This window comes from Hyla sarda, chromosome 3 (genome assembly GCF_029499605.1).
Source record: "Hyla sarda isolate aHylSar1 chromosome 3, aHylSar1.hap1, whole genome shotgun sequence".
NCBI classification, from domain to species: Eukaryota; Metazoa; Chordata; class Amphibia; order Anura; family Hylidae; genus Hyla; species Hyla sarda.
Genome location: NC_079191.1, coordinates 374,544,166 through 374,570,710, shown reverse-complemented (window position 1 = coordinate 374,570,710; position 26,545 = coordinate 374,544,166). Strand labels below are relative to the sequence as shown.

At 42.3% G+C, this 26,545-nt stretch overlaps 2 protein-coding genes across 4 annotated transcripts in view; one reads left to right on the top strand and one right to left on the bottom strand.

Moving 5' to 3' along the window:
* Positions 1-26,545, top strand: part of LOC130362803 (uncharacterized) — a 205,392-nt gene that overhangs the window by 43,979 nt on the left and 134,868 nt on the right. Inside the window, exon 4 of one of the 3 annotated variants that reach the window (XM_056567850.1) lies at positions 6,673-6,759. The gene's annotated coding sequence lies outside the window, so the exon portion shown is untranslated. Of the gene's footprint in view, positions 1-6,672; positions 6,760-25,296; positions 25,372-25,665; positions 25,727-26,545 lie in introns of those variants that run through there. The other 2 variants (XM_056567851.1, XM_056567853.1) reach the window with 2 other exon arrangements.
* Positions 1,002-19,950, bottom strand: LOC130362802 (uncharacterized). Its single transcript, XM_056567848.1, has 2 exons — positions 16,385-19,950; positions 1,002-10,697 (listed from the first exon to the last, which is right to left on the bottom strand). The coding sequence occupies exon 2, from the start codon at positions 4,737-4,739 to the stop codon at positions 3,420-3,422; it is 1,320 nt and encodes a 439-aa protein (XP_056423823.1). The 5' UTR covers positions 4,740-10,697; positions 16,385-19,950; the 3' UTR covers positions 1,002-3,419.

Genomic DNA, 26,545 nt, shown 5'->3' with positions numbered 1-26,545 from the left:
CCCATAGCAACCAATCAGATCGCTTCATTAATTTTTGAAAAGGCCTCTGAAAAATTAAAGAAGCAATCTGATTGGTTGCTATGGGCAACTGGGCAACTTTTCCTCTGGACAGGTTTTGATAAATCTCCTTCATTATGGCCGACATTTATCATTGTCTTTAGACTGTTTTTTGTGTCTACAAAAAGGCGCAAAAAAGGCACAAGCAAGGTTTATTTGCGTCTTTTTTTTGCACCTTTTGGTTTACACATTTCTGCTGATTTTGAGTTGGAAGGGTTATTATTATGAACTGTGCCTTTTTGTGAAAAGGCCCCAAAAAGGCGCAAAGCCACTGAAAAGTCTCTAAAACTACACCAGCCCAGACTTAGCTTAGCTTTTTGCTGTATGTGAAGAGAGAAATTTCAGAAAATGTGACCTGCACAAAATGTATCAAATGCTCTGTGACCATTTAATAAAGTTGATGCTCCTACACATTATCAGCACACAAAACAAAGGTGTAGAAAAAATGCTTCACTTACACTACAATGATAAATGTGATTTGCAATTTGCAATGTGATCTGTAGTTTTTATTGATTTACACTTTCTATTCTATTTTTTTCTGGGATATGTAGTCACCAAAATCCATAAATTTTAAACATTTTTTTCTGTTTATGATGTTGACCATGTGAGATCAGCAATGTTAAAATTTTGAATATTCCAACAGAACCAATAACTCGGTGTAATGAAGAAAACTGTGTCTCCATAGCTGAATGTGGTGTCCCTTGGGGGGGTGTATGGTGGTATGGTATCGGTATATGAGGGGTTAATATTAACCCTGTCACTCGTGACGCCAGGGTGGGGGCTGGTATTACTGAGGTATAGCTTCGGCCTATCGCCGCCCTTCCCAGAAACGACAGGCGTATGCAGGTAATGACTGAAGGTCCACACTGGAGTTAAACTTGAACTGAAGTAAGCTTTACTCTTGAACTTGCAGTACATTCAGAATACAGTTACAGTCTCTGCAATACACTTCTATAGACTTCAATGACTGACAGTTGCTGCAGACCTTACGTTTTTTGCAGGTTAATAGAACCAAGGTAATTGGTGCGTGGATCCGTCCGGATTTAGGGGTAGATTAGGTCCGGTGGTCCCGCAGAATGTTTGGGGATTGAGACACTCTATATTTGCTAAGGATCGGCCGTTGCTGCGAGGCTTGGGCCTAACTCACGGTTTTTAGCAGCGCAGGTTCTATAGAGAGATGTTGCTCGCTTGGCAACCCAGGAACAAAGAGAACTAAAATGGCCGCCACGTCCCTTATATGGACAGGGGGCGGAGCCTAATTTGATAGGTCCAAGGTCAGTTGTCACTCACCGTCACACAGGCTTCTGGGTGATCATCTGACTTCCTATACAGGTCCTATACACATAATAAAACCAAAACGAGGCTAGAAATACCAAAGTGAGGCCTGGAACGCATCCATAGTGAGGTTTACAAAGGAAGAAGAACGTCCAGCGCACACACGTGTAAAAGGAACTTCTTTATTTATTCGGTTGCCACAGGATACATCGGGAGCTCAGGTAACGTGACGCGTTTCTGCCCGCAGGGCCTTAGTCATACAAAGGTTACATGCGATAAGATCGTTTATATATGCCAGGTGGGGGTGTACTGGGCGGTGCTAATCCACACCACGTCACTCCACACCTGCACATATAATTACAGACATAGGTTAAAATGTATATTCTTTATTAGGTTCAAATATAGCAAAAACACATATATAAAAGAAAACATTCTGTAAAAACCGTGCGTTCGGAGTATGCATCTGTCTTAGCTTCTATATTATATTTGTTAGATGATTTACATAAGAAAAAGATTCTTTCTATATATATATATATATATATATATATATATATATGTACCCTATCATAGACAAAAGAATACTCCGTGCACATGAAGAAAAGATGATGATTCTGGAGGAAGGTGGTATACATAATACAGGAAACAGGAAAGGTAGATTTGTATATACATACATATATACATGCACACATCCACAACTGGATTAATATATACATAGACGTAGAGAAGGATCTGGGTGTACTTGTAGATCACAGACTACAGAATAGCATGCAATGTCAGGCTGCTGCTTCCAAAGCCAGCAGGATATTGTCATGTATAAAAAGAGGTATGGACTCAAGGGACAGGGACATAATACTCCCCCTTTATAAAGCATTGGTACGGCCTCACCTGGAATATGCTGTTCAGTTTTGGTCGCCTGTACATAAAAGGCACACTGTGGAGCTGGAAAGGGTGCAGAGATGTGCTACTAAACTAATATGGGGCATGGAACATCTTAGCTATGAGGAGCGATTAAAGGAGTTACAATTGTTTAGTCTTGAGAAGAGACGTTTAAGGGGGATATGATAAACGTATATAAGTATATAAATGGCCCATACAAAAAATATGGAGAAAAACTGTTCCAGGTTAAACCCCCCCAAAGGACGAGGGGGCACTCCCTCCGTTTGGAGAAGAAAAGGTTTAGTCTAAAGGGGCGACACGCCTTCTTTACCATGAGGACTGTGAATTTATGGAACGGTCTACCTCAGGAACTGGTCACAGCAGGAACAATTAACAGCTTTAAAACAGGGTTAGATACATTCCTGGAACAAAATAACATTAATGCTTATGCAGAATTATAAAACTACATCCCTTTCCCTTATCCCCTTACACCCTTCACTTCAATTCCCTGGTTGGACTTGATGGACGTATGTCTTTTTTCAACCATACTAACTATGTAACTATGTATATATGCATGCATGTACATATCAACAAAGGAAACCCCATACGCTTACAACATATAAATCATTAGTTGTTAGGTCTGAAAAAAATGATAATTTATTCAGGATATAATAATTGTAGTGTGCAGATATTTCCATATCAATAGTGTAGAATAGTATCTAACCTCCTGTTCAGACCTCGCGGCACCTGTGTGTCTAAGGTGAGGATCCAGAAGATTTCTCGATCCGGAACCTTTTGTCTCATATTACCACCTCTCAATGGTTTGTCGACCCTTTCAATACCTTGCACCATCAGACTGGAGGTGTTACCATCATGTGCCTCAGCAAAGTGCCTTGTAACCATGGTGACCATGCTTATGAACCCTAATTTTTAATGGGTTAATCGTACATCCCACATATTGCACATTGCAGGCACGGCACGTGAAAAGGTACATGACCCCGGCCGTGTTGCAATTCACATATTGTTTGATGGTAAAAGTTTTGTTATTGCTTGTAGATGTAAATGATAACGAATTATTCATGTGATTGCAACAGATACACTTTCTGGATCCACATTTATATGAACCCGGACAGTTCAGCCAGGTAGGTGCACTTCTCGGGGAATTTGAGAATAGACTAGGGGATAGTTTCTGACCCAATGTGGGAGCTCTTCTAGAAACACACCTGATTCCCCCCGTTTAAAGCTGCCCGAAAATCAGGGTCAGTGTATATAATTGGCATATTGCTTTTAATAATATTACTGACTGCCCTAAATTCGGTGCTATATTGGGTTGAAAATACTACAGGTGAATTTTCATTGCATTTGTTTCTCGAAGTTTTATTTTTGTACTTGTCTTTGTTATTCTTAGAGGTTTGTAATTCAATTAGGTCAGAGGTACTTTTGTTGCTGGCAATAGTATTAGCTTTTTGGATAGTCCAATCAGGGCAGCCGCGTTGCTTGAGTCTGTTGCCAATGGCAACCCTTTCGCTTATAAAGTCATTATCAAGCGAGCAGTTGCGGCATGCCCTCATTATTTCACCAAGAGGCAAATTTTCCATTACATGTGAGGGGTGGCAGGAACCAGCATGCAGAATAGAATTGACTGCGTTTTTTTTCCTATAAGTAGAAGTAGTAATGTTGCCGGTATCCCTGTCACCCCGTAGTGTAAGGTCCAAAAAGTTGACAATTTCATGTTCAAAGCAGAAAGTAAAATAAAGATTATGTTCATTGGAGTTCATGAAGTTATTGAACTCCTGTATGACCGCTACATCGGACCCCCCAAATAAATAGGAGGTCATCGATGTAGCGGCCATACCACAGTATCCAGGAGCTGAAAAGATTAGTGGGGGAGAAGAGAATCCCCCTCTCCCACCAACACATGTAGATGTTAGCGAGAGAGGGGAGAACTTCGCCCCCATAGAAGCTCCAGTGACTTGCAAGAAAAATCGTGCGTTGAACATGAAAAAATTATGGCTGAGAAGGAACTCAATAACCAGCAGAAAATATTCACACAAATGGACTGGATAATGTGAATAGGTTTCTAAAAACCATGACAGGGCACGTATTGCTAGTTCATGTGGAATGACCAAGTACAGGGAGGTCACATCGGCTGTGACCCACCTGTACTCCGACCGCCACTTCACATGTGCAAGCATGCCAAGCAAATGCTTAGTGCCTTTAATGTGACTAGGCATTTTGAATATAAGTGACTGCAGCAAAGAATCGACCCACTCACACAATCGTTCGTTCAATGACGAGATACCTGCTACTATGGGTCTCATGGAGGGAGGAAAAGTCTCTTTGTGTACCTTGGGGAAGGAGTGGAAAATTGGTATAATGGGATCTTGAATAATAAGATATTCTGCTATTTTCTCTGTTAAACATCCACTCTCAACTCCAAGGCGCACCAAGGATATCAGTTGATCTTTAAATTGAGAGGTGGGATTATTGGACAGCGGTCTGTATGTGTCGGCATCATCCAACATCTGCATATTCAGTTTATGATACAGACCGCTGTCCAAAATCACCACAGCTCCCCCCTTATCAGCCTGCCTGATGACAATCTGATCCAACTTTTGTAGCTCTGTCAGAGCCTGTCGCTCCTGTATAGTTAAATTATAATGAACTTTGTTATTTTTAGACGACAAGGCAAAGACCTCACGCTCCACAGATTCCTGGAACAAGTCCAGTGCCGGGGAGCGTGAGGTGATAGGATAGAAGCCAGAGATCGAAGTATTAAACTCAGGGATTTTTCCTCTACATCAGCATTATATAATTCTTGTAGTTGTGACATAACTATCAGATCTCTAAAAAGGAAATCACCCACATCTGTTTTTCTTTGATCATTAGCAAGAGTTAAATCATCAGACACAGATTCCCGCTGTGACATATTTACAGATTGCACGTGCGAGACAGAAACATTATCAGAAACACAATTTTTATCAATACATGAAAAGTGCTTACGTATGGTAATGTTTCTGACAAACCGATTCACATCTAGCATGGTTTGAAAAAAGTTCAGTCTATTTGTCGGTGAAAAAGACAGTCCCCGTGAAAGTAACAATAACTAGGTCTGAGAAATAATGGTAGCAGACAAATTAAAGATAGGGATGCAGGTTACCTCTTGTTCTGTCGTGTTGACCTTTTTTCCAGTGCGGTGCTTCCTCCCCGCGTCGTTTTTTGGCTGCTGTTTATTCTGTTTCTTTGGTTTCCTGGGAGTTGGCAGAGGTGAAGATGCGGCATCGGGGATGGAGGAATGGAAAGTTGTCTCGGGTTCTGGAATCCAGTTTGCTGGCCTCAAGAGAAGAAAAACTGACTTTAAAGTCCCCTTTATCAGAGGATTTATTTCTTTTACCCCGGTTGAACTTCTTTTTTAGTATAGATTTCGGAGTATGTGTACCGGGTTCCTTATTGGGCCATAAAAATACAGACTGGGTCTGATAATCCTCGAGGTCCCGTAGAAACTTTTGCTGCTTGGTTTCCACAATAGCAGTCTCCACTTTAGAGATGTTTTCCATTATTTTATCTTCCAAAGAATTATAGTTAGGAGTGAGGCTTGGAACGCATCACATGACCCGAAGGCCTTGCGACGCCTTGGAAACAAGTAATTAATCATTTATTTACATATACTATCCTATTTACATTAACCTATGCAGAAATTAGAGATTCATACATTAGAATAGAGGCGACTAGGGGTAGACTGGCTAACAGGGATCCCTAAGTCCTAGGGACTTTAGCTATGGGGGCCCATAAATAAACAAGTACCGTATAGAATGCGGTACTGGGACACCACAAACCCCCTTACTAAAGATAGGTCGGCCTCGACGTCTGTCTCCTGAGACAGAGGGACTAGGACTAGAACAGGATGCTATAGAACAGGAGGATCTGTACATTTGCTATACATCCTAAGTAGACTAAACACATTTTGATGCTATCTAGACATTTGAATACTATCTAGACATTTAAAGAAAACTATCTATCCTTTAGTTTCTAGCTTCCTATACAACTCTATAAAACTTATGATACATTTTGAAGCTTACTAGGCAATTAGGCCTCTCTAGACAATTAGATAGCTTCCTAAGACATTTGTATTAGCTCTCTATACATTTTGATGAGGCTAAACTGAACATTAGCACATACTTCTGTACATAAGGCTAACTAGATATTAGTACAGCTCTATTTACCTTTTGCATCAAGCTGACTAGACATTTGTATTATCTCACACATTCTATATGCCAAACATTAAGTTACCTGTTAGTTAGTACACGAAAGGTATACTGGCTAGCCGGAAGCTAGGTCACAGTAAGGGTGGCTACTAGGGTCTATCGACTACACGCTACTTACCCCTAGAGCACTTTCCAAACAACCTATCCAGGTTATTCTAAGAATTACGTGTTTATTTATTTATTTATTTTTTTGTACTAGCAAGAGCATCTACTGGCCAGGCAGAGCATCTCACACACGCAATGAATAAAGAAGAGAAGAAGTGTACCTAACAGTGGCAGGAATTGGGTATAAATTTGCTACAATTCCTTAAGTGTTTTCTGAAGTGAGATATTTATTTGATTTATGTACTAGAGAAATTTTGAGGTAGTACATTAAGTGAGTAATCTAGGGTGCTATGTTCAAGTACTATTTGAAAGGGAATCCTCCCTATCATTTTTGGTTGAGACAGGTGCTAGCGATGGGCGACAGCAAAAATACTACCCTCGGAGGAGCCGAGGTGTCTCCTATTGAGTTACTACTAAACACCTTTGATTTATGGTACATTTGTATGTACAGAAATGTATACATATTTTTAGTGTTGAGTGTACACGTGCTCTACGTCAATATTTTCCATGTACAACTCTGAGCTATTTTAATGTACATAGACATTTGACTATATTTTCTATGTACAAACCTTACTCACTATTTATGTACACAGATACAGGGACATATTTCTGTGTACGGAACCATATACTATATATTTATCAACACTCCAACATATTTCAGGTGCATTCACCCGATAAGTGCAACATTTGTCATAAGAGTTCTTATGAAGTTGGTGGTATATACATGAAGCAGGCGGGTAAGGATCAGCAGTCCACCTACACTAGGAGTCCAAAAAAAAAAAAATGAACACAGCCTTAACCACAACTCAGCCGGGTACAGTCCTTTAATGAATCTCCTACAGGCTAGGAGTCTCTTGACTTAATAGTCAGGCACAAGCTTAGTGGTTACGTTGCTGAACTTTAAACTGAAACAAACTTAGCACAGTCCTGCTAGGCACTTTTCTTGAACTTGGTTCCTGTAAGACAAAATGGTTAGACAAAGAAAAAAAAATACAATAAGACATTACTTTAGAGTCTCTTTAGAAGATGTTCTTCTTCACTCTTGTAGTGCCTCTCTTGGTTCCCCTATATCTGCTAACGTCAGGGGCAGGATTAGACTTAACATAGCTTTGCCACACCACATTGGTAAGTTGTGGTTGTGGAAGGCAGCTAGAGAAGGAGTTATAGGTTTACTAGCCGGGATCACAGTGGGACAATAGGGCTTGAGCACCATCTCCAGATTAGTAGCAACCCATGACCCTTTCGCTGGTACCGTAGGAAATGGCAAACTCTCACTGCTCCGAGAGGGCCTTGGTACATCTGTGGGTACCCCAGGGTTAGACAAACTCTCACTGCTCTGAGAGGGTCTAGGTACCGACTTGGGTGGCCGCAACTTTGGCCTGTTCTCTTCACCCTGTGCAGAACTTGACTCTCGACAGTATGAAGAAGATGAAGACCTTGGTTCTTTGCTGTACGTAGAAGATGATGCACTTGACTCTTTGCTGTACACAGAAAATGAGGAACTTGACTATTTAGGCTCCTCCTCCTTGGGCACGCTGGTGGAGGCTTTAGGAGCAGACCTTTTCGGCTACAAGTTGAAGATTCCCAATCCGTTGATGGGAAATATTTGAAAGGAAGCTGTGTTGGGGCTGTTGGTCTGGTGACCGCTGCAGCCCATTCTCCATGAAGGCTCTGGACGGGGGTGTGCTCCACAATTTCACCCACCTCCAAGATGTTGAACTTCTTATGGAGATATGGCCTTTGCACTGCTCGCCGGTTAACGAGGATGGTCTGCCCAGTGTGGCAATCAAGGAGTGTCCCATAACCTCTGACCTTGTCTAACTTGGCCACAGTTGCTCTTCTCATTTCCAATGGCACCTCCCCTTCTCGGGGGTGATCCCATTTACAGATGAACAATGCCTCCATTTCCTTGGTATTTTCTTGATACCGCACTCTTTCTTCATAGGGTTAGTGTACGTGCTTTGGAGCATAGAGTTCCTTGTATCGGGCCTTTAGCTTTTCCATCAATTCAGCCAGCTCGGCTTCTTGACGGGCCCTTTCTGCAGTTGGGATTGGTGGGAGTGTCTTCCCAGGTAATTTTGAAGTCCTCTGTGCATGTACTCGATCAGCTCCGGCTCATCTCCTAACACTCATTGCAGCAATTTTGGTGAGCACGATCGTGCACTTGGAAAACTTGATTGAGCAATGACCTCAGGGCTGAAGGAGGAAGAATAGGCCGCCTCTGGTGGGGTACTCACAGCAGACTCCTCCGATGGGATCTCGGCCCACGAGCCCCAGGTCCTGTGGTGAGGGGACAATCTCACCGGTGACGCACCTCCAGGTGTCCCTGCACTGTTCACTGGAGGTGTCTCTGGCCAATCGTCGTCATCATCAGGCAGTGGGGGAAGATTGCAGGCCCCCTCTTTGTCTAATGACAACCGCTGCCGACGGTCAGCAAGCTCTTGAAAAACTTTCTGTGTTTCCGGCGCTATTTTGCCAACTTGACCATGTGGAACGCTGCTCTCCGCCATGTCTGTACTCTCCGGCTCTCTCTGCAGACTGAAGAGGTTGTTCTGTATGGAGTCTTTTATAGTAGGCTTCTCCAAAATGGCGCTGGGCAGAAAGGACACTATCAGTGCAGCCCCGATTTCCGGTCCCTCCAGAAACGATTCCTGCATCTCTGAGTTCCCCTTTGGCTGCGACACAGCAACTTGGTGGCCGCACATGAATAAAGTTCACTTCTTAGGGGGGAGTACACTTTCACTAGTGGCAATGGTAGGCACACACCCGAATCCTGTTCGTGCAATGCCAAAAAGGCTTTGTGGTGTCCCTTGGGGGGGTGTATGGTGGTGGTATGGTATCGGTATATGAGGGGTTAATATTAACCCTGTCACTCGTGACACCAGGGTGAGGGCTGGTATTGCTGAAGTATAGCTTCGGCCTATCGCCGCCCTTCCCAGAAACGACAGGCGTATGCAGGTAATGACTGAAGGTCCACACTGGAGTTAAACTTGAACTGAAGTAAACTTTACTCTTGAACTTGCAGTACATTCAGAATACAGTTACAGTCTCTGCAATACACTTCTATGGACTTCAATGACTGACAGTTGCTGCGGACCTTGCGTCTTTTGCAGGTTAATAGATCAAGGTAATTGGTGCGTGGATCCGTGCGGATTTAGGGGTAGATTAGGTCCGGTGGTTCCGCAGAGTGTTTGGGGATTGATACACTCTATATTTGCTAAGGATCGGCCATTGCTGCGAGGCTTGGGCCTAACTCACGTTTGTTTTAGCTGCGCAGGTTCTATAGAGAGATGTTGCTCGCTTGGCAACCCAGAAACAAAGAGAACTAAAATGGCTGCCACGTCCCTTATATGGACAGGGGGCGGAGCCTAATTTGATAGGTCCAAGGTCAGCTGTCACTCACCGTCACACAGGCTTCTGGGTGATCATCTGACTTCCTATACAGGTCCTATACACATAATAAAACCAAAATGAGGCTAGAAATACCAAAGTGAGGCCTGGAACGCATCCATAGTGAGGCTTGGAACGCATCACATGACCCGAAGGCCCTGCGACGCCATGGAAACAAATAATTAACCATTAATTTACATATACTATCCTATTTACATTAACCTATGCATAAATTAGAGATTCATACACTAGAATAGAGGCGACTAGGGGTAGACTGGCTAACAGGGATCCCTAAGTCCTGGGGACTATGGCTATGGGGACCCATAAATAAACAAGTACCGTATAGAATGCGGTACTGGGACACCACATGAATGTGACCACTGGTTCAGCTACTGACTCAGCAATAACTTGCAATCACATAGATGCATCAGCTTTATTAGATGACAACTATTCAGCTCTACGCTTCACAGCAACACAAGATTGATGACATAACTGGAGATAAAGAATAAGTGAAACACTCACCATCTGTTGTCTTGCATAAATTTCTTTATTCTATTAGCAGGAAAAAACTTACAATGTGCAGCTTGTGAGAAACAGACAGGTGCATGGAGAGGGGTGTCTTCCCTGGGCGACGGTCCGTTTCATGCACCTAGTGTTTCATTGGGCCCATACTATGTCATGACGTCCAGAGGTGTGTTCAAGTAGCCTCATGGTCCAAGGAAGCCATGGCTACGTATGTAAACAAAAGTGCTATTTAAAATCAACATCTAAATTAGAACAACATTTAAAACAGTTTACAAAAATAAACTTTTTTAGTTCAAGCTGTCCTATGGTGATCTGCCGTATAATCCACCTGGATTTTTTTTACCAATAATTGCTGGTGCCGATCACCTCCTCTCCACGACATCACAACTCTTTCCAAAGCGGTAAACTTATATGCTTTGGGGTTGCTCCCGTGTGCCTCATTCATATGGACAGGAAACTGGACAGTACCAACCCCTGTTCTTACTAAGCGGAGATGGTCACGGATATAAAATATAGGCTTTTCATCTTACCCATGTAGAAGAAGCTGCATTCACACTAAACTATAAGCAGGAAATGTGGAGCCACATGTAATACATTGCTTGACCTTAAAGCGGTTCTCCGGTGCTTAGACATCTTATCCCCTATCCAAAGGATAGGGGATAAGATGCCTGATCGCGGGAGTCCCGCCGCTGGGGACCCCCGTGATCTTGCACACGGCACCCCAATTGTAATCAGTCCCCAGAGCGTGTTTGCTCCGGGTCTGATTACCGACGACCACAGGGCCGGCGGCGTGTGACGTCCCGCCTCCGCCCCCGTGGGACGTCACGCTCCGCCCCTCAATGCAAGCCTACGCGAGGGGGCGTGATAGCTCCCATCGGGGTGCCGCGTGCAAGATCATGGGGGTCCCCAGCGGCGGGACTCCAGCAATCAGGCATCTTATCCCCTATCCTTTGGATAGGGGATAAGATGTCTAAACACCAGAGAACCCCTTTAACTGTGTATCCTCTTAGTGTAATTTGTTTTAGGTTAGAATTAAATCTACAAAATTAACAAGTTCTGCAGGAAAAATTACCTATTGGTCCATCATCTGACTATTAATCTGACTTCATTTAAGTTTTGCCTTTCTGCTTCTTAATGAAGTCCTGAATGGTTTGATTTCTGTTTTTGTACTGCTATACTCTTTCTATCACCTGAACAGACCCTTGTTAACTGGTCGCAAAAGCACATACTCTTTACTGTGCTGTTTCCTTACATATCTTTATATTATTTTTCTGTGGCTGAAAACAAGCTAAAATAGCACTTTAGAATTTGGTAGCTGGTGTCCTGGAGGCAGGTGCAGTGTGTGTCTGAAGCTGTGCCGAGCCAACACTCCTCTCCCTATGCCTCTGCCTTTTGATTGACACACTGGACTACTCGGCCAGCAGCCCTCTGTTTGCAGTCTGCGCAGGCGCCCGTGCCGTGTCCCAGCCTCAAAGGCTGTCCTGTGGGCTGCGGATCTCCTCGGCATGCCTGCTGCTCTTGTGTTGGGCCCACTGTTGCATTGTTTGTCATGTTTAAGCACTTTATTATATTTACTGTGCATTATGTTATTTATGTACTGTACCTTTAAGATGGAGAGATGCAGTGGTAATCAGATGACCCTGTCTGCCCAATGGGAACCCCCAAATTCAGCTGTATATAGTGTAGGGGTGGAGGAGTTGCCCCAGTCTATTTCTCTAGTACGTCCACTCTGAGCTCAGTTGGAGTTCTCGTTTGTGCTGAGTACAATGTGGAAAGGAGGTGGAAGTCGTGTGTGGTGAATACTGAGGAAAGCCTGAGAAAATCTCTGAATCAAGTCGATACTGCCATTCTGCAAGTGTTCCCCCATACAGTTGTGAGTCAAGCCCTGGCAGTGATAGTAATTGGACCTTGTCCGAACCCTAGTTAGCGTGGGATCTCTTCAAGTCTCATATCTCAAGTCTGTATTATTCAAGTGGGTGAAAAACACCAGCAAGGCAACAGGGCTCCCAAGGGTTACACTTAGAGATGAGCGAACTTACAGTAAATTTGATTCGTCACAAACTTCTCGGCTCGGCAGTTGATGATTTATCCTGCATAAATGAGTTCAGCTTTCAGGTGCTCCCGTGGGCTGGAAAAGGTGGATACACTCCTAGGAGACTCTTTCCTAGGACTGTATCCACCTTTTCCAGCCCACCGGAGCACCTGAAAGCTGAACTAATTTATGCAGGTTAAGTCATCAATTGCCGAGCCGAGAAGTTCGTGACGAATCGAATTTACTGTAAGTTCGCTCATCTCTAGTTACACTGCATCCCTTCTACTTTGCTCCATACTGTGTGTTGTACCATCTACAGCTGCTCAGTAAAAGACAGTTATCCATAACCTGACATCTGTGTGTTTCTTACCCCCGTGTCTGCCCAGAAGAAACTGTCTCCACCTCAGACCGGCTGATGGTGCCCTGGTGTCATAAATTGACAAAAATCCCTTGGACCCCTGTGGCACCACACCCGCACTGTGGTTTCTAAAGTGCTATTCTAGCATCTAAACAGTTAAATGACTGACATTAAAGTGATTTTTGATATCATTACCAATGGGTGTCGAGTCGCCATGCTTCCTCAGCCAAACCATGCGGTAACTGTACATCATGGGTTGTGACTTGGGTTAAACACCATGCTAAGGAGAGGTTAAGGTCAGGGTGCTCATACGTCTTTAATAGTCAGCCAGCAGCTATTCCTAACAATCCCTGCATTTACTTGCATTCTCCACTCAGCCACATGTGCATGTGTTCTCAATGGGGAATAGATAGACACTCGAAGGCATCTCTGACATGGTCTAATCTCTCTTAAGAATTAAAAGGATCAGGTGTTGATATTCCACAGATGACTTTGTACTCAGCCTACACAACTAAAAATGTCTCTCTACTATGTAACTGTGTTGTCTTGGATTCCACAAATGTTCTTTTATTTTATTAACTCACATTATATGTGCATCAGAAATTCTTTTCATTATTTCCACATGAAACAATATTTTAATTTATATAAAAGGGAAATTCACTCCACAATTCCAATGGTGATTTGGCGGTGCCAATATATGTATTGGTTAACTTAATTAAGTTAACCTGATTTGGGAGAGGATTCTGGTCTTTATATACCCACCTGATCCACACAGGTGCTGTCGGCAGCATGCAAGAAGTTATTGCACCGGATGCTGTGGTATTGGCGGGAGGTTTTATCGCATACGTCGCAGAGAGGCACTGATCGCTGGCCTAACTATGATGCAGGGAGTACGGTAATGTGTCACGGTGCCTTTCATGCTGCAGGCTGTGAAGCAGCTACATCTCGCTCCTACAATATTCTGTCTGGTCAATATGGACCCTTGTTCAGTAAACTCTGCCCTGGCCCACTGACTGTGAGGTCATTTGCATATTTCAACCTGAGGTTAACTCTTTCCTGCCTCAATCTCTTAGGCTGCAGAGATCACTCATAGTAGCTGTGGCTTATACATATAATTGCCTCCAGCAGGAGGATGCGTTTGGGCTGACAGAGCTGCACAGGCTGCTGAATCTCCAGGTTTAACCCTCTCAGCGTTGGGCTCCATATTCCTGCAAAGTGTTCTGTGTCCTTACATTTACAAGATTACCTTTTCCTTTATATGTGACCTGGTGTAATTCAGTTTTATGTTCACAACCACTCTCCATACTGTCCCCTCGCTGGAGACTCTTCTTCTGTGTCCCCACATCTGAACGCTCTTTCATGCTGCAGTCCAGGACATAGCTCTATCTCAGACAGCTTGTCATGCATTTATGGGCCATGTATAAGTTGTCATTATACATTGTACTCTTATACATCACCAGTGTATTTATTTACTGAGTTTATGTCACTTTTATATGTCCACCACGTATACATAACATGTAACATGCTGTCAGTATACTGTTATACGTCACCGTGGTTATGTCACTTATCGTAGATACACCATATAACTTGTATACTTTATTATTACATACACGTAGTCGGATACGGGTTATGTCACCATAGAATATATTGTGCGCCCACCTACTACGTCAGTGGATGTTTCATAGCTTTATTGTCGCATTTGTCTTGTTTTCAGCTCTGTCACGTTAGGCTTTCATTAATGTATGCAAGTCAGGTATTTCAAGCTGTCACAGCATTCCTCTCATGGTTCTCAGGGTGAGTACAATAGGCTGTTATCATGGCATTGCTTTTACATTTGTTCATGTTGGAGGTCAGGTGTAATAGGAGCTACATTCTACACAACTGCCCCATGATTGCGTTTCTTCTAAGTTGCAATTGCAGATAACAAGCAAAACCGCTTACTGCCATACGTTCCCACACAGTATACCACGCTTACCTTCCACATAGTGTTCCATGCTTGTATCCCACACAGTATACCATGCTTACCTTCCACATAGTGTACCATGCTTATGTTCCACGTAGTATACCAAGCTTGTATTTAACACAGTGTATTCCTCAGTGTACGTGCATATGTTTCCCTAGCGGTGTAACATGCGTACATCTTCCTTCAATGTGACCCACATATGTTTCCCTAGCGGTGTAACATGCGTACATCTTCCTTCAATGTGACCCACACATGTTTCTTACAGTATTGTCTTCATGGCTTATGTCACGTTTTTCATGTTCAGCGCTGTCATGTTACTCTTATGTTTCTCATTGAACATGAGTCATTTTACCTCATAATGTTCACACTACGCAAATGATGCTATAGCAGGCACATTATGCATAAAATTACGTATACCTTTCTGGAGCTGTTACATTGCGCATACGTGACTATGACATTAATTCTACATTAGTTCTGATGGCATGTGTTACCTGAGCTGATACCGTGCTTCATGTTATTATAACTGGTATGCACAACAGGCATTGATACCATAGCTGATGTACTGTGCTCATTTTGGTATAGTTGATATACTGGACCCCGTGTTAATATAGCCGATACTGTGTTTAAGCTTCCATAGCTGTCATATGGTGCAATAGTTTTCCTATAGCGGTTATTCGGTGCTTATGTTACTATAGCTGATAATTTGCGTAACGTAACTATATGCTATGCGTTAGTGTTAATTAACTGATATACGGTACATTAATGTTACTCGGGGCTTATGTTACTGTAGCGGATATACTGGGAATTTAACATTATTTTAGCTGCCATTTGGGCCTATGTTACTATTGCTGGTAATTTGTGTTTGTTCCTGTTGCTTATTTATACTGTGTATTAGTAGTTCATTTAGCTGTTATGCTGAACATTAAAATTACTATAAGCTCATATACTGTGCCTTGATGTTACCAGAGATGTTATACGGGGCTTACGTTACTTCAAGTGATATACCATGCTTCAACGTTAACGGTTCCCTACAGTGTGACATACATATGGTTCCCTACAGTGTCACATACATACGACTCCCTACAGTGGTACATACATACAATACTTATGGTTACCTACAGTTTGACATACATACTTTTCCCTACAGGGTACCATGCATACAGTTTCTTACAGTGTGACATATATACGATACATACGGTTCCATACAGTGTGACATACGTACGCTTATCTACAGTGTGACATACATACTGTTCCCTACAGGGTACTATGCTTACTGTTCCTTACAGTGTATGTTTCATAGTTTATTATCCCATTCTTTTGTTTTCAGCTCTGTCACGTTATGCTTACGTTATGTACGCTAGTCAAGTATTTTAGGCTGTGGTCATAGTATTACATTCATGTTTTCATGTGCTTAGGTTGGGTATATTAGGCTGTTATAGAGTCACGTTGTTCTTGTAGGCTGGTAAGGTATGGTAAACGTCATTATAGTTGCCAACATTCCTAGGAAACCCAAGCAGGTATTAACCAGGTTGGCTTACCTCTTAGCTCTATACGTTCAGTTTGGTGAGGATGATTGCTGTAGTAAATCCCTAAAGCCTCATATTTCTAGTTTCCTTTCTGGTCATTACATACGCCGTGTTACAGCCAGTTTGACCTCGCCATTCCAGGTAAGCTTTAAGTCGTCACTTTACATGCCTTTCGTACGTCAAACGCTCCCGTGAGAGATAGGCTGCCCAATAATTCTCGAGCCTTCATATTGTTGTTATTCCTTTGTACATTACAAACGTTCTTGTTTGGGGCAGATTGTATCATCAATCCACGAGCTTCTTTTTGTCATTTGTTTTCGTACGTTACATACACCCCTGTTAGAGGCCAATTGCTTGACAATCCACGAGCCTCATGTTGTTTCCGTTCTGTGTTACATACGATTCTGTACGAATGAGCCTGATGTTGTCATCTCTATCTTTCTCTTATGTTTGTTACTATGCGTCTGATTGTGGTCTTAGTTGCACATATGTCTTGGTGTTAAGTTCTTTGGTGTGGGTACAGCTTCTGGGCCTCTTGTTGTATGTTCATGTCTTGTCATGCATGTACCTGTTGGGACATCTGCCCTTATCGGTCTTTGTAACCTGCTGGTCATCTATATTTTCTTTTGCGATAAGCCTCAGGGCGCAGCAGGAATAATCTTCTTTACGCCTGCAAGTATGAGGATACTGCCTTACTGGTACATGAAACCTCAGCCTAAGTATGTTATATCCTTTTATGTTTTGTCTATGTGGGTCTTTCCATTGTCACTTTATGTATGGCATGGTTCAATAGGATTACTAATATGTGTAGCAAGGGATACTTTGCGATTTTCAACATCTATTTCCCTCTTCTGTCACTACCTATCTAAATACCTACTGATGTCTGTGTTTTGGCCACTTCTCAATCTAACCGACTCATTGTACCTTCTGTGTATCTAGCACTTCTCCAACATTTCCTATCTCGGTCACTTGGGTTACCTTTATCCACGCGCACCCTGGTAGTACCATTCTGGTAGGCGCTATGGGTTCAGTAGTGCCAAGTGGTACATCCAGAATTCCATCTTGGCTTCGACTCCCTAACAGCGGTGTCAGCTTCTGGGTAGGGGCTTCTCTTTGTCAGTTATCACTTATATGTTAAGTAAATCAGGGCACTGTTCCATTGACACGTTCCAACCTCCGGCTGTTAACTGGTGCATTTTGTCTGTTATCTTGGGTTCATATGACGTAGGTTATGCTTAACCATTAATTCATGCATTACCTAACTGATGTATTTTGCTCCCTTTCTTTAGGATACCCTTCATGGCCAGCCAGGCCCACTCCAGGCCAAATTATTCATGCAAGTGGTACACTCTACTCACGGTACATGTAACCCGACCACAAGTCACATAGTTAGTACGGTCGAAAAAAGACATATGTCCATCAAAGTATTGGTTAACTTAATTAAATGATCCTGATTTGTGCGAGGAGTCTGGTCTTTATATACCCACCTGATCCACACAGGTGCTGTTGGCAGCATGCAAGACGTCTCAACCCTCCCTTCCCTTTTTTTTCTACAGTCACTCTCTGGGTATCACTCTTCTTTAGGATACCCTTCATGGTTGGCCATGCACACCCCAGGCCTAATTTTTCATGGAAGTGTTACACTCTACTAGCGGCACACGTAACCCGACTACAAGTACAATTTATGAGGCTGGCATGGCTGGATAATGATGTAGTTGGTTATACTAAAAAATCTAATATGTTATTCTGGGGCATAGACAAAACCTCATAGACTCAAGAATCATTTTACTTAATTCAAATTAACCATCAAGAATGTACTTATCACCTTGTTCCACACACATTACATGGTGTGCGACACTGGAGCAGAAAATGGAATTTAGTGGTTATTTGGTACTGTTGCTCTATACTGCAACTATATGCTAATGGAGTGGGACCCCGTTCACCACTCTAACAAGTGTCCAGTAGATTAATATGAGGCAACAGCACTGTATGAGACTTTAGTAAGTTCAATGTTCTAGAAAGGAGTTTCTATAATCTGATGGTAAATAAGTGCTTAATTTTATCTCAAGATCGAAAAACCAGTGTGTTACTTTATGTTCTCCTATGTTTTTACCTTAAGTGTTTGTTGTACATCTTTCACTTTCATTCATGGGGAGGGGGCTAGTCCGCAGGGAATACCGATATTCTGTGATGTTATGTAGCCAAAAGTCTCAATGTCTACCTCAATGTCCTTGTAACATTCAAGACTTCAATACTCAAATGACAATACCCAAACTGTGTACCACAGTGACTTGAATAGCTTCCAACGGTCCCTTCCGTTAACCCCAAGGCGCACCCCACTGCTTCTCTACTAGTAAGGCGTAACTACTATTTGGAGGCACACAGGTGGGCCTAACTACTATTTGGGGGCACACAGGTGGCCCTAACTACTATTTGGGGGCACACAGGTGGGCCTAACTACTATTTGGAGGCACACAGGTGGGCCTAACTACTAAATGCAGGCACAGTATAAGGCATAACCAGTATATGGGGGGCACAGAGATGGGCCTAACTATTGTTTGCACACTGTAGCAGTTAGATATGTTGTGGTTTTTGGGAGCCTTGGAAAAATTCTGATACACTAAGGGAGTCGGGAATCGAAAAGTTCTGGAACCACTGGCATAGACCTTCACAAAAGGAGACTTTAAAAGTTCAATTTATCTAGATGAACACTTTATCCAGGACTGTTTGGCAACTTTAGTAACTTTTTTTTTTTTTTTTTTTTGTGACAGGAACCCCTGAAGGACATGGGCTCTCAAAATAATGTTCTTTAATTTGAAGGAGTATTGCCCAAAACTTTTGAGATAGAGTATCTTCAATAATGTAACATGGGGGTTTGTTGCTTACATTTTATACATTTCATGTATTTAGCATTCATAGAAATAAAGTTGCCAATTTTTTTTTCCATCCAAGTTTTCCAGACCCTTAAAATCCAATCCAAATGTCACCTAGTAATAAGGCCAAGTGTCACCTAGTAATAAAGCCACTCACCCTCTCTGGGGAAGCAGATTTATATTCTATTCACTCTATGTAGTTCCTGCTATTCTAAAATGAGCTACATTTGGAAACAGCATGACATTACTCCTCCTTGATGGGGAGTAGGCCTTAGGAAAATGTGTTTTGATAGCATTGACCTCCATCTCTCACTTCATTAAACTGTTGAGGGGGGTGGTGAATTCTTTGTGCCCCCTCCTGGCATCTGTAATGCTGCTTAGAGCAACTATAAAGTGATACTTCTTATGTTCATTTAGAGATAAGACGCTGCAGTTTTTGATCCTAAGGAGGGCTCAATGTGTAAAGATGAAGGGAAAAGAACATTATCATTGCTGTAACTCCTTGAAGACTCTTTCCACACAAGCAGTTTGGTAACACTGCCTGCCACAGACAGAATTCCTACACTAAATATCAGCAGTTCAACCATCTGCAGAATAGGAGGAAAAATACCTGGTCACCATCGTCACAGTGGATTCTTCCTTTAGCTATGTAAATAGCTTTTTAATGCTATACCCCTACTTGTCATATACCATAAATAGCAAGTTGTTATTATGAGTCAAACCTCCAAAAAAGACCCTCTCTTTGAGAAGACCACCCCCTTATTCAGACCAGATATTGTGTGACAGATTTTTAGTCCACCAGATACTATACATAGAGGCAAATTGAGACCACGACCCATAGAAAACCACTTTTTAATGCAATTGTGAGTGGTCTTCTTAGAGAGGTTTTGCTGTAGTTCTTATATGACTCAGTTAACCAGAAGCCTTGTATTCTAGTAACTTCTATAACATTCTGGATGTTTCAAGTTGAGTGTTTCTGCAGCTTTCTTCTCTACCTGGATAGTATAACCCACCTGTTAGGCCCCTTTCACACTATAAAAAATCATCTGTAATGAAGAAAATCCCATTGTAGTCTATGGGATATTCCTAATAACCGTTTTAACCCGTTATCACCCGTTTTTAATAACGGCCATTATTTTGTGACGGGTGATAGTAACGGGAGAAATAGTGCATGCACTATTTGTTACGTTCATTCGCCCGTCACAAAATAATGGCCGTTATTAATAACAAGCGATAACGGGTTAAAACGTCGCGGCCTCACCCGCTTGTGATGTCAAGACCACGCCCCCTCAATGCAAGTCTATAGACTTGCATTGAGGGGGCGCGGCCATGGCGTCACGAGCCTCCGCCCCGCATCGCCAGTCATCCGGCATGGAGCGAAGTTCGCTCCGTGCACCAGATGTCTGGGGTGTTGCAGCCGAGATCACAGGGGTCCCCAGCAATCAGACATCTTATCCCCTATCCTTTGGATAGGGGAAAAGCTGTCTAGGGGTGGAGTACCCCTTTAAGGTTGCAACCACATAGTTATTTGTGTTTAATGCGGTTTTCTGGGTCAAAATGGTGACATAATGATACATAAGAAAAGATTGAAAGTCTTTCCAGAAAACACATGTATTTAGCATGCAGATTCTTCAGGATTTAGTGTGATTTAGTGTGTTCATCTAATATTCTAGCATTGCATATAGTTGTAAAGAAAGACCATTGTTCTGATCATTCTCAATTTATGGAGCACAGTCGTTCATCTAACTTAATATAAACTCTAAAGCAGGCAAGAGAGATAAAAACCTGGTATGCAGCTTCTTGTCATGATAACATATACCATTATTTCCTGCATATTATGTGCTGCATTGCAAGCATGACCTTTAGAGGCTACAAACTAGAAGATGATGTGATAAAGCAGAACACAAATATTCTGACCTTGATTTCATTCGCATACATAATCCCTGAGACACTGGTTTACTAAAAATGTTCTGTTCCAATATTAACATTGCATGTACACAGTATAGAAAAATATAGGTGATACTGATGCAAAATGACATTGACAATGGCACATAATAGATCTGTACAGCATCAGTATGCATTGGGCACATAATACAATGTATCCATGTACCGTAAAGGGAATGTATCATGAATTAGATGTAAGTGTTTACAAAATAGAAAAGAAAGAATGTGTTTATAGCTGTTGGGTTTTTATTTTTAATAACTTTTCAAAGGGGCACCATATTGAAAATATATGTATCTTACTGCAGTGGTCTGTATAGATGGTGAAACTAGGTGTGTGCACTTTATGGCAGCTGCAATGATCGGGAGTATTGTAAGAGAAATGTCATAGATAATGACAGTCAAAGAAAAAAAGTACATGCTTACCATAGAAATCTATAAAAAGGGAGAAAATGGAGCTACAGAGTTAGACCGGGCACAAAGAAACAAAACTGCAGCTTGAATCACAGCTTACACTTTAATATACTACTCTATAAAGTCATCCATGCTGTTGCTGCTTATGATTGTGTTCTATGGAGGTAAAGGCGAGCAAGATTGCATCTTCTGTATTTGTGCTGTGTATAGCAGACACCATAAATGCTGTTCTTCACCCACTGGCTCAGAGACAATTGAAAATTATAGATGGAGTCTGAAGAAGGGAAAATTGGTGACAAATGCCATATACAAGTTATATAATAGTCAGAAGTGATGCTATTCTTCATGTACTTATGGCAGCTTATCCCAAAATGTTTGCTGAAAGGTTAGTGTCCATTGAAATAATATATATACTTTTCTCATGATACATTCCCCTTAGCCATCTTCAACTGCATAAAAAAACATCACACAATCAGATTGGCACATGTACAGGCTATATATTGTACAATTATAGCAAATAATATAAATAGTGTACAATATCAGTACTGTATATATGTAGCAGAGCAGAGTATGCTGCAGGCACAATACAGAATAATGGACTGCGTGACTGATAATCTACTAAATGAAGTTAATTACAATGATCCAGATTGTTGTGTGACAAATTTAACTCTGTTAAACATCGTATATCCCATATGCTTTGCAAAAGTACGTATAAATCCGCTTGACCATGTAGAACTCTTAAGGGCATATTCAAATGTGGCAGACTTGTTGCATAGATTTCCACAATCGACAATCAGTTCTATTCACCTGAATGAGCCTTTCATGGAGAAAAGTACTGAACATACAATTCCCACAATCCTAATTCAAATGAATAGACAATTGCAGAAATTTCAACAACACATCTTCCATGTGTGAATAGATCCTAATAAGCGAAAACAAGAATAAATGCCATGTAAGTGAGATCTGTATTTAGAAATACATAAATACATAAATTACAATTGTATCAAAATGCAAAGTACTTCAATAACTGGGTCAGGATCCACTCTGCTGCTGAAAGTCAAATTCACATTTAACACTGCTGATGCTGTCTACACTGGGCTTGCTAACTACACGTGGGTGGGTTTTGCTGAAGGGAAAGGTCTCGGACCTTGCTATGCCCCTGCACCCAGGCTCTTTGGTGTCTTTGGTGTCTACATCCTTTTCATGACCTTTACTTCCACCAGTTCCGGTCGGTTGTTGTTTTTTAAACTCTGGGAATGTAAAACGCCTAAAAAGTTTATTTCCAAGCACAGTGAAGGGATTGCTGGAGCTCACAGGGGGCAGGGAAGTGACAGAATTCTTGTTGCGACTGCCCAACTGCTCTCTGTCCGGGGGTGTAGGAGTTAAAAGGGTGGATGGTAGGCTGCTCCTTTTCTGATAATACGTGTCGTTGAACCTGCATAGTCCTGTATCTTTGGAGCAGCCAGGTAAGTGGTCCTTGGCTCCTAAATGTTTAGTGGGAGGGTTGGCAGATAATGGGGTAAGTAAGATGCCCAATGGTCCAGGTAAAGGGGCAAGAGTAGGTTCATGTTGCTTCCCAGGACGAGGTGAGTATAGATTGGTGGAGATTTGTATGGAAGCACTGCTCAGAGCGGGCAGATAGAGCCCAGTTCCCTTACGCTCTCCTGAACGTCCACTATATTGGAGGCTAAATGATCGAGGTCTGGGATTCAAAACATTAGAAAAACCCAGAGAGCCAGTAGCACTGTTCCCCTTATCTCCATCTTCTTCCTCAATGGAGTCCATCGACTCAAGATGACGATGAATTGCAAGAGATCGGCTCCTACCCAGAAGAAAATGATGTGCCCCTCCTCGTGAGGTTGTTTGCTGCTGCTCATTACAGGGACAAGCGGAGGGTTCATGGGTGTCATTCATGCGTCCTAAAGTTCCACCGCACAGCGCCACTTCACAGTCTTTGTATCCCAGGTATCGAGCAACATCCAAAGCTGAGTTACCAACACGATTGGCTCGATCTATCTGCAACCCCAGTCTCTTGAAGGCCCGGGCAAGAAAATCCAACACTGGTGCATGCCCAGACACCGATGCATAAATAAGAGCTGTGTTCCCCCATAAGTCTGATAACTCTGGGTCCGCTCCATGTTGTACCAAAATCTTGACTTCCTGCAAGTGTCCCCTCTCACAAGAGTAGCTGAGGGCAGTACGTCCTGCACGATCTCGACTGTTTACTTCAGCACCTCTCTCCAGAAGTAGCTGCATGTACCTTTGCCGGGTCTGTGGCTCTGGCAGAAGGGCACTGCAGATAAGAGGGGTCCGACTCAAGTCCCCTCCTCGAGTGTTGACTATTTTGCCATCCAGGGCATCGAGGATGAATCTAGCCAGGTGCATCTGGTCATTGGACATGGCCTCCAGTAATGCCTGGGTTCCACTGTGTTCTTCTCTTGGTTTTCCGGACACTTTGAGCATGGCAAAAACTGAGGACTTCACTACTGCTGTCCTAAGAAATTTCGCTTTTAACTTCTTATATCTTGAAGTATGCTGCTCTTTACAGATGTACAAGAGCTAAATTTGTTAAATGTAGCAAAAGTTAAGTCTGTCATTTGGCACAACTCATTGTGATATCATACGGCAGTTTGTTAAAACCTACTACATTCTCTTAACTTACAAAGTAGAAATGATGCTATCAACCTACCAGCTCAGCTCTGCTACATTTGTACTTCAAAACATAACCTTCCTAAGCTTCTGGAAACCTAGAAATAACTACAGAGGGAATAAAAGTTGAACTTTTTTTCCGATAATATATGCAAACCCTAATTTCTCCCCAACATTCTTCAACACACTTCCTATGCTCGTACACCCTGCCAGAAGTCCATGACCTTATATGTGTACATGACAATTTTTATCAACCTCAATAACACTATTCTCCAATCTCATAACCTGCCATTCACTGTACATATTCCCTTCCTTTCCATTAAACCCTTAAATTTGGTATACCCCTTAAAATGGCAAATCTCTGAAGACCCTATAACTAAGATATTATAGATGTAGCAGCGTTTAGTGAGCTAGACACAACATAACTGTATATAAGATCACAATATGTTACGTTCTACAACGCAGCTATACATTCTACATTATTTTAAATCGTAAAAATCTGCCAATGGATTAATGAAATTGTTAAATGACAAATTCAGCTCTGCTGCATCTGTAAACTAGAGTCATGTTGTGCTAAGCAATTCATTAATCTGTTAATAGGCATTCGCATGGACCATTAATGTTCTACAAAGGAACCCTAGTGATTGTGTCATCCATAGTCCCTTGTGACACTGTATCTCAGAAGGTTACATCCTCATCTGCATCCTGTCCCTCTACTAAGTCTCCTCTTACGTGACTTTGCGGTGATGTCCTTGGTCCCTGCTTCAGCGCTCAGCTCTGCTACCTTCTGATTTTTCAGCAAGTCCTATCAATCTCTTAGTCCATGGCAAGTAGTGAAGCCTCCTGCTTTTTGCTTTCCAGTACCCAAGTTCACGATCAATGGCTGCTGCCTCCTCATCCTCCTCTGTTTATAAGGTTCAAGTTAAGGGGGCGTAAAATAGCATCACTCCAGTGTCAACCCACAGCTGTGCTCTAAGACTCATTGTGGAGTGTCCAGCCTCCCAGTGGGAGAGTCCTTGTATTCACACAGAATAGAGGGCTGGAACCTGTTGCAGTGTAACACATTAACTCTTTTACTACTGTAATGCACTACAAACCCTAAGCCGTAAGGAAATTAGACAGGTACGTTGGGTTGATTCCTAAAATAACAAGCCTCTTTGTATTGCAGCCTCCAGGAAGACAATATGGGCTTTATATAGAAAGATAAGTACTGGTATTCTCTGGAGCTGGGCACATTACACTGGCAGAACACTATAATTATGTGTCGTGATTCACCATAAATTGCATGGCATTATTGACTAGCTACACGTGGGCTCAATAGAGACTAGTGCATCAGGCTGAAATACCATGGTCTGGCCTATAATGCTCAAAAGAAGACCCTCTCTTGACAAAACGTGTCATATATAGTCCTCCGCTCTGAGGGGTATTCACTGTCTCTAGTGTTGGGATCTGTCCTTTTATGGATTCATTGTTACAGGTAAGGACACCACATTTATTCCCTATGGGGGGTATTTATCAAAGGATTTATGTGTTTTTTTTCACATAACTTTGGCGCAATACTTTGGCGCAGTGTCTTTTTGCGCCAAAGTTTGGCGCATCTTCTTCACTGTCATTTTTACAACGTTCTCAAAATCACACGGTCCTGTGTGTGATTTTAACTTTAGTCAGTTATTCATCATTTGCGCCAATCGATCTTTGGCGCAATTTTGGCGCAAATCCTTTTTTGGGGCGCAAATCCCCACCAAGAAATTTTGCACATGGAAAATACACCTTAGCAATGTCAGAAAGTGTAAAGGTGTAAAAATACATTAAAACGTTTTTTTTGTGAAAGCAGCGATGCCTCCAGGGCTGCTCAATACTATCCTGCGACATAGTTGTCTCTGAGGAACCTTCACCCTCCGTTGAGCCAGCATTGGACATGGCCACACAGGTTCAGGAAAGGTAAGCACTAAAGCAGTGGTCTCCAACCTGCGGACCTCCAGATGTTGCAAAACTACAACTCCCAGCATGCCCGGACAGCCAACGGCAACATCTGGAGGTCCGCAGGTTGAAGGCCACTGCACTAAAGTAAAAAAAAAAATTATAAAAACTACTCAAGTTGAAAATAAAATCCATTTCACATGGTGACTACAAACCCCACAAAAGAAAATAACTCATGTCGCTTGCTGATATACTGCAGGAGGGACTCCAAAATGGCTGCTCTACAGGGTAAAATACGCGTCCTCTGTGGGGGTAAGTTCTGTGTAAAAGGCGCTGTGAACAGCTGATTTCAACATTTGAGCCAAAATTACTAACA

Coding starts and splice junctions, on each gene's coding strand:
- LOC130362802 (XM_056567848.1), bottom strand. CDS start 4,739: ATGCAGATGTTGGATGATGCCGACACATACAGACCGCTGTCCAATAAT.